At 38.4% G+C, this 13,093-nt stretch overlaps 1 protein-coding gene across 6 annotated transcripts in view; it reads left to right on the forward strand.

Annotated features, from left to right (window-relative positions):
• Nucleotides 1-13,093, forward strand: part of rbpms (RNA binding protein, mRNA processing factor) — a 55,297-nt gene that overhangs the window by 32,772 nt on the left and 9,432 nt on the right. For 2 of the 6 annotated variants that reach the window (XR_013796224.1, XM_079600708.1), the window contains 2 exons: nucleotides 6,958-6,991; nucleotides 7,151-7,838. The exons of 3 other annotated variants lie outside the window; for them this stretch is intronic. Coding sequence is in view for 1 of the 3 variants with exons in the window: in XM_079600711.1 (XP_079456837.1) it covers nucleotides 6,958-6,991; nucleotides 7,151-7,168 (52 nt within the window). In the remaining 2 variants the exon portion in view is untranslated. Of the gene's footprint in view, nucleotides 1-6,957; nucleotides 6,992-7,150; nucleotides 7,839-13,093 lie in introns of those variants that run through there. One more of the 6 variants, XM_079600711.1, reaches the window with a different exon arrangement.

The following is a 13,093-nucleotide window of genomic DNA, read 5'->3' on the forward strand; positions in this document are numbered from 1 at the left end:
AACAGACGTAAGGCCGTATCTCCACAACGCTTTATCGGATTCAGACCAAATTTGGTACATGTCATCACAAGCATGACCTGAGGCTACATGCTGCGTTTCGGCGCAGCGCCACCTACTGGTCCGGAGATATGAAGAATTTATATTTTTGCTTATAACTTCTGAACGGTTTGTCCAAAAATCACAAAAGTGGTCTCGTTAGATTCAGGGCATCGTGCTGAGTCGACTGATATCCAATTTTCCCATATCGGCCATTTTGGCTGTCGGCCATTTTGAATTATGTGCTAAAATGCTGTATTTTATGAACGCATGAACGTATCGTTACGAAACTCAGTATGGGTCATCAGTACAACGCCCTAAAAGTACTCAAAAATTTATGAGACAGCGCCACCTTTTGGTCAAAAGTTATAATGAAATTTCCAAAAATGCTAATAACTTTTGAATAAATTTGCCTATAGTAATGACACTGATCTCAATAGATTCCTTGGGTTATGCTGAAAACATAGATACCAATTTTGCCATAGTCAATCAAAGTTCCTGTCCGCCATCTTTATTTTCTTTTAAAACCTACTTTTTCGAACTCCTCCTAGACCGAACGTCCGATTTTCACCAAAATCGGATCGTGTCATCTCCAGACTGTGCCGAGTAAAAGTTATGGATTTCGTGTCGATAGACAAAACCGTTTTCGTATACCGCAGTGGCAAAGTTGAGGCATGATGCCAAAATGACTATTCAGGCTTTATATCTGCAATGCCTTGACATATTGACACCAAACTTTGTATGTGTCATTGTCACTTCACTCTGACCACATCACATCAGTTTCGTAACTGCGCCACCTATTGGTCGAAAGTGATAATCATATTTTTAGTTATTGTATGTGATTTTTCAACCATTTTGCCAAAATTCATCTTCAAATGTCTTTAATTGCTCCTTGCTGCAGTGGGTCTCACACTCCCAGCCACTTTGGCATGTCTTGTCGTCTTGCTTGCGCTTGTTTTTTATTATTATTCTTTCATCTGTTGTGTGGAAAATTAATGCTGTAATTGGATTATTTTTTAAAATAGGTCTTTTATGTTATTGAATAATTAAAGAAGACCTAAAAGTCAAGTCTCTCTCTCTCTCACTCTCTCTCTCTCTCTCTCTCTCTCTCTCTCTCTCTCTCTCTCTCTCTCTCTCTCTCTCTCTCTCTCTCTCTCTCACTCTCTCACTCTCTCTCTCTCTCTCTCTCTCTCTCTCTCTCTCTCTCTCTCTCTCTCTCTCTCTCACTCTCTCTCTCTCTCTCTCTCTCTCTCTCTCACTCTCTCACTCTCTCTCTCTCTCTCTCTCTCTCTCTCTCTCTTTCTCTCTCTCTCTCTCTCTCTCTCTCTCTCTCTCTCTCTCTCTCTCTCTCTCTCTCTCTCTCTCTCTCTCTCTCTCTCTCTCTCTCTCTCTCTCTCTGTGCGCATGCGTGAGCGGTTGAGGTGGGCAGGTGTGGAGTGTGAGAGCGTGTGCCTGCGGGCTGAGTGAGTTTCTATCTTTTCTTTATTCTTTGGCAAAGCTGTTGGTGTTTTAGTTTTTTTTTTTGCTGGAGTTAGGGAAAGTAAAGCGCTGTTGTTCAGCGTGTGCTGTTTGAAATGGCAGCGTCCGAAAACGTACCGCTTGATAAGCTAACGCGGAGGAATGGCATTAAGGTCATCCCCGCGGAACGCTGCTCAATAGAGGAGTGCAGCATAGCAGTCGCGCAAGTTGTGGGTTACAAAAGTATTTTGTCAGCATCTAGGATGAACAGTGCAGTTGTTTTGTTCTTGGATGATGTGAACAAAGTGAATGAGATTGTCGCGAGTGGAATCGTGATAAATGATTCTTACACAACGGTAATGCCTTTGATGCAAACGGCGAAAAAGATATTGTTGTCTAATGTACCACCTTTTATAAAAGATGAAGTGATTCAGAGAGAATTGGCCAGACATGGAAAAATTGTTTCCCAGTTTAAAAAAATTGCCATAAATTGTAAATCGGCGCAGTTAAAACACGTCGTTTCTTTCCGAAGACAAGTGTACATGATCTTAAACAATGAGAGCGCGGAGTTAAATCTCGCAATAAAGTTTAGGATTGACGAGTTTGATTACGTTATTTACGCCACATCGGAAACAATGAAATGTTTCAAATGTGGACAAGGAGGGCATCTTGCTCGTGCGTGTCCAGAGAATGTAGAACACGAAGCAAGACGAAGTGATAATGAAAGAGATGAGGGACAAAAAGATAAAGAGGAAAATGAAAATCATCAGGAAAAAGACAGGGAATCGTCTGAGAATGATGGAAGAGCTAATCAAAAAGAAACTGTGAATAAGAATAATGAGGAAGGAATAGGAGAAGAAAAAATAAATAATGTTGCTGTTGTGGATGTAGAAATCCCAAGAGACATTGACATGACTGAAGATGACAATCTGTTTAAAACACCAACACTGAAGAGAAAAACTAGTGGAAAGAGTAGGGGGAAAAAAGCTAGGAAAGAACAGAGTCAAGAAGAACAGACAACAGAAAGGATGGTTCAAGAAACTGCATCTGAGCATAGTAACTCTGAGGAATCTGTATCAGAAAGCGAGTGTGAATCAGTGAGTTCAGTGGACTCAGCCTCTCAAAGAAGAGTTGGGAGGAGTGCTTATACAATTGAAAAAATTAAGACTTTTTTGCAAAACACAAAAGGAATGAAGGGAGTTCAAGTTCAAGAGTTTTTTCCTGATCGTGAATTGTTTATTGAGTCAGCAAAAGTGGCAATGAAGGAAATAGGGCTGGGGGGTCTCACAGAACAGGAAGTCTACAGGCTAAAGAAAATTGTTCAAAAGTTGAGATCCAATAAGCTAAATGATGAAAAAGAAGTGTTTTAATTTTTCTTTTTTCTTTGTTAGTTTTTTGTTCTTGTTTTGCGCTTTTTCTTTTTTTATTCACTTATTTATGAGTAATTTAAGACTGGGCAGCCTGAACATAAATGGTGCAAGGGATTATAGAAAAAGAGCAATGCTTTTTGAATTAATTAGGCAAAAAAAGATTGATGTTATGTTTCTTCAAGAAACACATAGTGACATGAAAACTGAAAATGAATGGATGATGGAATGGGAGGGAGAAGTGATTATGAGTCATAAAACTAATAATAGTGGTGGTGTAGCAATTTTACTAAGGAACAATATCAATCCGGTTTCATGTGAAGTGGAACATGTAGTTGGGGGACAGTTGTTGAAACTACGGCTCCAGTTTGAACATTTTACTGTTGTATTTATTAACTTGTATGCTCCAGTGTTGGGAGGTGAAAGAGTGTTGTTTTTAAACAAAGTTAAAGATGTAGTTAAAAATTGTAAACCTGAAGAGTATTTATTCCTGGGGGGTGATTTTAATTGCACAGAAGATGATAGCATTGATAGGAACCACAAAGAACCACATATGGCTTCACAGCGTGCTTTGAGACAAATTCTGAAAGAATATGAATTATATGACATTTGGAGGGTGTTGAATAAAACACAGAGACAGTATACATGGGCACAAGTGAGAGAACAGTATGTGACAATGGCTAGACTAGACAGGTGGTATTGTTTTAAGCATCACTTTAATATTATTAAACATTGTGCAATTTCACCTGTAGGCTTTTCAGATCATGGTTTAGTCAGCTGTAATGTTTTTATTACTAATGTAAAGCCAAGAAGTGCTTATTGGCACTTTAATACTGTTTTACTGCAGGATAATTTTTTTCTTGAGGTGTTTGGTTATTTTTGGAAACAATTTAAGAATAGGAAGTCATCGTTTGATTCTATACAACAATGGTGGGATAATGCAAAAATTGAGATACAGCAACTGTGCCGTACGTATACTTTCAATGCTTCTAGAGACATTTCCCGATCTCTGGAAGATCTAGAGAGAGAAATAATTGACATTCAAAATTTAATGGAATCTGTTAGAGACAGAGAATGTGTTAAGGTTCTCAAAGATAAAAAGAAAGTTTTGGATGATTTGTTGGGTGTTAAAGCACAGGGTGCTCTGGTGCGCTCACGCTTTCAAAGTGTAGCGCAGATGGATGGCCCGACCAAATTTTTTTTTGGACTTGAAAAGAAAAATGGACAAAATAGAAATATGCATTCTTTGATATCTGAATCAGGTACAGAAATTATAGAGGCTAAGGAAATAAGAAAAAGAGCGGTGGGATTTTATTCAGAGCTTTATAAGAGTGAACACGTAGAGGTGAAAGATATATCCAGTCGTTTCTATGTGGGTCTACCTAAAGTTCCGGATGGAGCAAATGCTGAACTGGAAAAACCTTTTACGAAAGGCGAACTCTATGATGCCCTAAAGAGTATGGAGTGCGGGAAAGCTCCAGGGATCGACGGTATTCCTGTAGAGTTTTATAGATCACTCTGGGCAGTTTTAGGGGATGATGTTCTAGAAGTGCTGAATGACAGCTTGACCAGAGGGTCGCTGCCGACAAGCTGCCGGAGAGCAGTGATCACCCTTCTACCGAAGAAAGGAGACCTCAGAGACATAAAGAACTGGCGACCTGTGTCACTCTTATGCTCTGATATGAAGATCTTATCCAAAGCCTTAGCGATTAGATTGAGAGAAGTAATTGGTGGGGTCATCCATGTAGACCAGACTTACTGTGTTCCCAATAGGTCTATTTTTGACAATATTCATTTAATTAGAGACATTTTGGATATCTCTGGATCATTGGGTCTAGACTTTGGTCTTATTTCCTTAGACCAGGAAAAAGCTTTTGACCGGGTTGAGCATGAATACCTCTGGCAGACGCTAAGGGAGTTTGGTTTCAGCCCGGGTTTCATCAAAATGATCGGGGTGTTGTATGTAAACATTGAGAGTGTACTTAAAATTAATGGAGGGTTGAGTGCTCCTTTTAAAGTCACAAGAGGTATCAGACAAGGGTGTGCACTATCAGGCATGCTGTATGCTTTAGCTATTGAACCTCTGTTATCAAGAATTAGAGCAAACATTGATGGGTGGAGTATACTGCAATCTGAATGTAAAATTAAGTTATCAGCTTATGCAGATGATATTGTTGTCATGATAAAAAATCAAGAAGAAGTAGACACTCTGCAAGTAATAATAAATGAGTTTGGTAAAATGTCTTCAGCTAAGGTAAACTGGACTAAGAGTGAAGCCATAGTAGGTGGAAAGTGGGAAGGTAGATGCCTTCCTAAACTCCCTGCTGGACTTGAGTGGAAGAAAGGTGGTTTTAAATATTTAGGTGTATATCTTGGGGATGAGTCCATGCTGCAAAAAAACTGGGAAGGGGTTTTGGAAAAAACAAAAGGGCGACTAGAAAAATGGAGATGGTTGTGGCCGAAAATGTCTTTCAGAGGACGTGTGACCATCATCAATAATTTGGTGGCTTCAACATTCTGGCATCGCTTGGCATGTACTGAGCCGCCAAGTGGACTTCTTGCAAAACTGCAGGCCATCATAGTAGACTTTTTTTGGACTAAGCTCCACTGGATACCACAGAGTGTATTATATCTTCCTAGAGAGGAAGGGGGACAAGGACTAATGCACCTGGTCAGCAGAGGAGCAACCTTTCGCTTACAGTTTATCCAAAGACTTTTAACAGGCCCTGAAGATCTGGTCTGGAGAAATGTTGCTAATTCTATTTTAAGACAAGCTGGAGGTCTGGGATTGGACTCTACTTTGTTTTTAATGGACTCTAACAAGATTCATTTGAATGGACTGACGCCCTTTTATAGGGGGATCTTTAGAGTGTGGAGCTTATTTAAAAAGAGAAGAGGGGTTTCTGAGTCGTCTTTGTTTTGGTTATTAGAGGAACCGACTGTGTTTGGAGCCAGGTTGGATGTATCAAGTGAAATTGCATGGGGTTTTGAAAATGTAATGTGTACATCAAGAAATGTTAAACTGTATCATCTAATAACTGCTGGGGGTCCTGAGTTAGACAACGCACGAGGGGTAGCTTCTTGTCTAAGACTAAAATCAGAACGATTAGCGGGGAAACTGTTGGATGTTTTAAAACAGAAACTTACCTTAGAAGAAAAGTCTCTCCTTGTGAGTTATGGTGAAGGAAATATGTTTCCAAATAAAAAAGATCCTTTCCCAGAGGTTCACATTATTCCTGATCTGAAAGGAGCTAACGGGGAGATGTTGGAGAATGTAGATTATTTAAGCATCAATGAGGCTGACCGGAAAAAATTGTATAGAATTTGTGTTAAAGTTTTAAATAAGAAAACCTTAAATGGAAGAGTAGACACTGTTTGGAGAGACAAGTTTGGTTTGGATCAGAATGTAAAACCGGTGTGGAGAATTTTGTATAAACCTCCTTTAGAAAAAAGAGTGGGGGATCTCCAATGGAGAATTTTGCACGGCGCAGTTGCTGTTAATTCTTTTGTGAGTGTTATTAATCCAAATGTGAGTAATGCGTGTCCTTTCTGTGAAAAAAGGGAGACAATTTTTCATTGTTTTATGGAGTGTACAAGATTGTGTTATTTATTTGACTTTCTCAAATTGTTGTTTAGTAAGTTAAATGAAGTTTTTACTGTTCAGAGTTTTATTCTTGGCTATCGATATGCTGCAAAAAATAGAATAAAATGTCAATTATTAAATTTTATTATAGGTGAAGCGAAAATGGCAGTATATTTAAGCAGGAGGAACAAAATGGAAGGGTCAGAAGGATGTGAAGTTGTGTCTATTTTTAAAAACAGGATAAAATCAAGAGTGTGGATTGACTTTAAATTTTATAAAATGATGAAGGACTTGATGTTTTTTTCAAACCAGTGGTGTTATAATGATGCAGTGTGCTTTGTTGTAGACGAACTTTTATTTTTTTCTTGTGTGTTACAATGATTATCACTAATGTAATGTGTTTTATTGTGGTTATATTTATTGGAATTGTTGCATAGTGTATAAGAATTGTAAAATAAATGTTTTGTTAAAATTCAATTCTCACTCTCTCTCTCTCTCTCTCTCTTCTGACAGATACAGCTTCAGCTTCGTGAGTCTGGAACCAGAAGTGAGTATCTGCTCTGTGTGTGATAATGTTCAGTCAGTCGCTCACATCAGAGGCGTTTATTGGCCTGGATAAATTAAATATAAATGACCAATAACATGATGTTATGATGTGCTTGTGTCATGACCTGTCGTCTGATTTATACTCTCTACTCTGTGTTAGATACTGCAGCTTCGGTGAACCAGGACAATCACAAGCTCCTCAAGAACAAACCTCTTCCTCTCTTCCTCTCTTCCTCTCTTCTTCTCTTCTTCTCTTCCTGTCTTCTTCTCTTCTTCTCTTCTCTTCTCTTCTCTTCTCTTCTCCTCTCCTCTCCTCTCCTCTCTTCTCTTCTCTTCTCTTCTCTTCTCTTCTCTTCTCTTCTCTTCTCTTCTCCTCTCCTCTCTTCTCTTCTCTTCTCTTCTCTTCTCCTCTCTTCTCCTCTCTTCTCTTCTCTTCTCCTCTCCTCTCCTCTCTTCTCTTCTCTTCTCTTCTCTTCTCTTCTCTTCTCTTCTCCTCTCTTCTCTTCTCTTCTCTTCTCTTCTCTTCTCTTCTCTTCTCCTCTCTTCATAATTATTTATAATGCTGTTCTCATTAGTTTAATCATTAATTACTGTAAGGTCTGATTGGTTGATGCATGACCAAAAAGTCATTTTGGTATTTAGACATTTTTAGAAATTATATTGCATATTCTTTTTATTCCTAAGAAGCAAATTAAGTATTTTTATAATGAAGTAAAATGTTTTCAGTGCCATTTTAATGTAATTGCTGTTTCTTAAATGTATGAAAATGTTTTTTTAATGGCTACGAATGTCTTATTGAACTTTTATTAGCGCTTACTTAAATAAATAAAAAACATTATGTGAGAAGTATTCGAAAAGTCTAAGAGACTTCTTTAATGTCTAAATATAGTCAGAGAAACAGCGTCTCACTCAGATGTTCTAATAATAGAAACACTTTGTATGTGCTTGGATTAGACAATCAAAACACTTTTAATGAGTGTGTGTGTGTGTAACGCTTTTCCAAGGAAGACAAAGATGATTTCAAAATAAAACAAGATTATTTAAAACAACTCCATCCAACAATACGAAACAGTGTGTCAAGTCAAGTCACCTTTATTTATATAGTGCTTTTTACAATACATATTGTATCAAAGTATATCAGCCATGCCTTCCGTTAATTTTGTGAATTGGTAGGTTTCGTCAGGGGGTGAAGAAATATACAGCTGAGTATCGTCGGCATAACAGTGAAAGCTAATGCCATGCTTCCTAATGATGTCACCTAAGGGTAGCATGTACAGAGTGAACATCAAAGCAAATTTAAAAGTGCTGGCTAATGCTAAACGTAAATTCTCTAAGATTATTATTCACGTCGGCACTAATGATGTTCGACTCCGCCAGTCGGAGATCACCAAAATTAATATTAAAGAGGTGTGTGAACTTGCAAGTACGATGTCAAGCACTGTAATTTGCTCTGGCCCCCTTCCTGTTCGCCGGAGTGATGAGATAGTTAGTAGATTGTGTTCACTCAATGGCTGGCTGTCTGGGTGGTGTCCGCAGAATAATATAGAATTCATAGACAATTGGAAAAGTTTCTGGGGCAAACCTGACCTGTTGAAAAGAGATGGTATTCATCCCTCCTGGGATGGTGCTGCTCTTCTCTCTAGTAATTTGGCTCATAGTCTTAGAGATAAAACATGACAATCTGGGGCTCAGGTCAGGAAGCAGACAGACTGGCTTAACCGACCGTCTGCTAGCGGCCTCACGTCACCAAGGTCAGATAAATCCCATCACATAGAGCCTCTTTCACCGAGATATCATCACATAGAGCCGGTTGTCTGTTCTTCTCAAACGAGAGCTGTCTCGGTACTATGGTACGGTCTAAATCCGGACTGAAAATCCTCGCAGATATCATTTCTTTCTAGAAAGGAACACAGTTGTGAGGATACTGCTTTTTCTAATATCTTTGACAGAAAAGGCAGATTCGAGATCGGCCTGTAATTGACTAATTCTGTAGGATCAAGTTGCGAATAATGTGAATAATTATCGCCCGATTTCTATCATTTGTGCAGTTGCTAAAATATTTGAGAAATTATTTTTCAATCAACTTACTGAGTACATTAATAATTATAACATTTTATCTCCGCATCAATCTGGCTTTAGATCCAATTTTTCTACTTCAACTGCTCTCTTAAAATTTACAAATGATGTTTTCTCTGGTTTTGATAATGGTCATTTCACTGGAGCTGCTTTCATTGATCTCTCAAAGGCCTTTGATATGGTTGACCATTATCTTTTACTGGATAAGCTTGACTCTATTGGTTTGAATAAACATGCTGTGCTCTGGTTCAACTGTTATTTGCATAATAGACGTCAATGTGTTGTTTCCCAAGGATTCCAGTCAGATTATTTAATTGTTGATAAAGGTGTTCCTCAAGGCTCTACTTTAGGCCCCTTACTTTTTTCAATCTTTATCAATGACTTGGCACAAGTTGTTCTAATTTTAAATTACAGCTTTATGCTGATGACACTGTCATCTATACCTCTGATCGGGATTTGCTGCAAGTTCAAAGAACTCTTCAATCTGACTTTGATAAAGTGCAACAGTGGCTGTCCATTAATAAACTTCTGTTGAACATGAAGAAGTCCTGCTGCATGGTGTTCTCCACGATACAAAATCGCCGCTGTGCTTCCTGTTTTGAATTAAAGTTTTTAGATGGGTCCCTTATGCAGATTGTGGAGGAATTTAAATATTTGGGCCTCTGGCTCGATTCCAACCTTACCTTTAAGATACACATTGAGACTATCATTGGGAAAGTATATGGATGTCTTAACACTCTGTATAGATCAATTAACCGTTTTTCATCTCCAGTCAGGAAAAAAAATATTTCTCAACTGGTAATACCAATTATTGATTACGCAGACATAGTCTACACTAATATCTCTGAGTCCAATCTCAAACCCCTTTATGTTGTATTCAATTCTCTTTGCAGATTTATCTTGAACTGTCCATTTAAAACTCATCATTGCTTTATGATTCACTACACTGGCTGCAACCTAAACCACGAAGGGATTACCACTGGATTTTGTTTATTTTTAAATGTGTTAATTCCAATTGTCCTGCATACCTTAAACAGCACTTAATACCCTATTCCTCAACATACTCACTTAGACACCTCCAATATCCAACATTTTTTACGGTGCCAATTTTCTGTAGCTGGTAGGAGAGCATTCCAATATAAAGCCCCTCATGATTGGAATAACCTTCCTATTTTCTGAGGTCCATTTCTACATTTGGTTTATTCAAATCGTCACTTTTTTCTTTTCTTAAAACTACATGTTCTTGTAATTAGGGACACCAATGGTATTACACATAAATGGCTCATATTAAAAACATTTAGTAATACTTTAATATGTGTGCTATGTTAATTGTGGGTGCAGGGCAGATGAGCGAGGTATTGTTTTGTATATGTTTGTATCTGTGTCTTGTGTCTGTATATGTGCGCAGGACCCCCTTGAAAATGAGATGATACATCTCAAGGGGCTATCCTGAAATCAATGCAATTCAATTCATCCTGCTAAATTCAATTCATAGCCAGCTTAAAGGTTTTTGGTACATATCAGATTAATGAATGATATTAAGAAGAGAATATATTACCTCTGGAAGCATCTCTTTCAGCAGCTTAGTCGATATAGGGTCTAACATACATTTTGTCGATTTAGATGTTTTAATGAGTTTAGGAAATTCTTCCTCTCCTATAGCAATAAATGAATCGAATTTTCCCTCAGGGAGACTACAATGCACTTCCTGATGCGATACTGTATTAGACGGTTGCATAGTTATAATTTTGTCCCTGATATTATCTATCTTATAAGTGAAGAAGTTCATAAAGTCATTACTGCTGTGTTTCTTGGAAACGTCTGGGCTTGAAGCTTTATTTTTCGTTAGTTTAGCCACTGTTTAAATAAATACCTAGGATTATGTTTATTTTCTTCTAATAGGGTTGAAAAATAAGCAGATCTAGCAGCTTTTAAAGCCTCTCTGTAAGCAATCGAGCTCTCCTTCCATGAAATCCGAAACACCTCTAGTTTTGTTTTCTTCCAGTTGCGCTCCATTTTTCTGGCTGCTCTCTTAAGGGCCTGAGTGTGTGTGTGTGTGAGTGTGTGAGTGTGCTCGTTGTGCAACGGCATTGGACTATGTTCTTTAATCTTCTTTAAGCGCAGCGGAGCAACTGTGTCTAAAGTGCTGGAAAAGAGAGAGTTAAAAGTTTCTGTTGCAATATCAAGTTCTTCTAAGCTATCCGGGATGCTGAGATGATTAGACTGATCAAGAAGATTATTAATAAAGCAATCTTTAGTGGCAGAAGTGATCGGTCTAACATATTTAATAACACGGAGTCGACTTTGCAGCCTTGGCTAAATTAAGTTGACATGAGACTAGATAATGATCTGAGATGTCATCGCTCTGCTGCAGAATTTCAATGGCATCAACATTGATTGTTGTTGTGTTGTCAGTGTGTGTTTGAGTGTGATGATTCAACACAAACACAATGATTACTTGATTTAACTCATCAGCTCAGTAACCCATGTGATGAGCTGATGAGTTGAATCAGGTGTGTTTGATTAGGGAGACAAAGAAAATGTGCAGTGTTGGGGGTCCTTCAGGAGCAGAGTTGGGAAGCACTGGTTTAAATCACACTTATCTGACCGTTATCAGTTTGTAGTAGTAAACGAAGAGATGTCTTATCGATCACAAGTTCAGTATGGAGTGCCACAAGGCTCAGTACTAGGACCGTTGCTGTTCACTCTGTACATGCTACCATTAGGAGATATCATGGCATTAGTTTTCACTCTTATGCTGATGATACTCAGCTCTATATTTCTAATATACAAAATTAACGGAATGCATAGCTGATATAAAAAAATTGATGACTAGTAATTTCCTACTACACAATTCTGAAAAAAACAGAGTTTCTAATTATTGGATCAAAAACCTCTGCACGTACTAGAACTCTGTCTAACACTTGATGGCTGCTTAGTCCTCGTTGTCGGTTAGGAACCTGGGTGTGCTCTTTGATACCAATCTTTCATTTGAAAGCCACGTTTCTAGCATCTCTAAAACCGCTTTCTTCCATCTTAAAAATATATCTAAATTACATCATAGGCTCTCAATGACAAATGCGGAACAGTAAGTTAATGCGTTCACAACATCAAGGCTAGATTATTGTAATGCTATTATGGGTGGTTGCCCTGCACACACAATAAACAAACTACAGCTGGTCCAAAGTGTAGCAGCTCGAGTTCTTACTATAAATATTTAATGAATATTTGAGCTGGACTGAGCGGCTGAGCCTGGTTTCTCACAAGATTTTTTCTCTATTCTGTCACCTGATGGAGTTTGGGTTCATTGCCACTATCGCCTCTGGCTTGCTTAATTTTGGACACTTGACTTTCCCTGCCATTGACGAAAATGTTTTATTTGTCCTTGTTTCCCGCCACTTATTAGTTCTTTGGTCACTTATCATCACAGCTGTTCGTTATTTTGTCATCATCACCATGTATTTAAGTTCCTCCTCGTGCACTCTTCAGTTGTCCGGTATTGTTTGTGTTTCACACGCTGTCTCGCATGTTGGCTATCTAGTTTTGAGTTGTTTAAATAACCTTGTATTATATTCGCTTCATATTCAACTTCCTTGGATTTAACGTTACAGTTACTGAATGAAATGGCGACCCAGGACGAGCTACAGGACTGTGAAGCTTTCAGGTGTTGATGGACTCGATCAACTCCATCTGTGTTTTGATCATTGACTTTGGCCATCCGCGTTGCACGGCGGTCTGCGCACTGTCAGTGTGGCGTAATCTTCGTTATCAGGAGGGTGTGCGTGGACTGTGCACGTACAACAGCGCGTGTGCGAGGGACTTGAGCACTTGAAAACAGTCCACTAGATGGTGCGCAGAGCGTCTTTCCTCGTTCGCAGCCAAAGTAGTGTACTTTGAATAGAGTGGAATGTCGAAAAGGAAGTATACAAGGGTCTTTAATGTGATTGGAAAATGTGTTATTATTCTAATTAAACTTATTGATAGAATTGAAGAGTTTCACAGAAAGGACACACACACACACAAACTG

The sequence above is a fragment of the Phoxinus phoxinus genome, assembly GCF_949152265.1.
Source record: "Phoxinus phoxinus genome assembly, chromosome: 2".
NCBI classification, from domain to species: domain Eukaryota; kingdom Metazoa; phylum Chordata; class Actinopteri; order Cypriniformes; family Leuciscidae; genus Phoxinus; species Phoxinus phoxinus.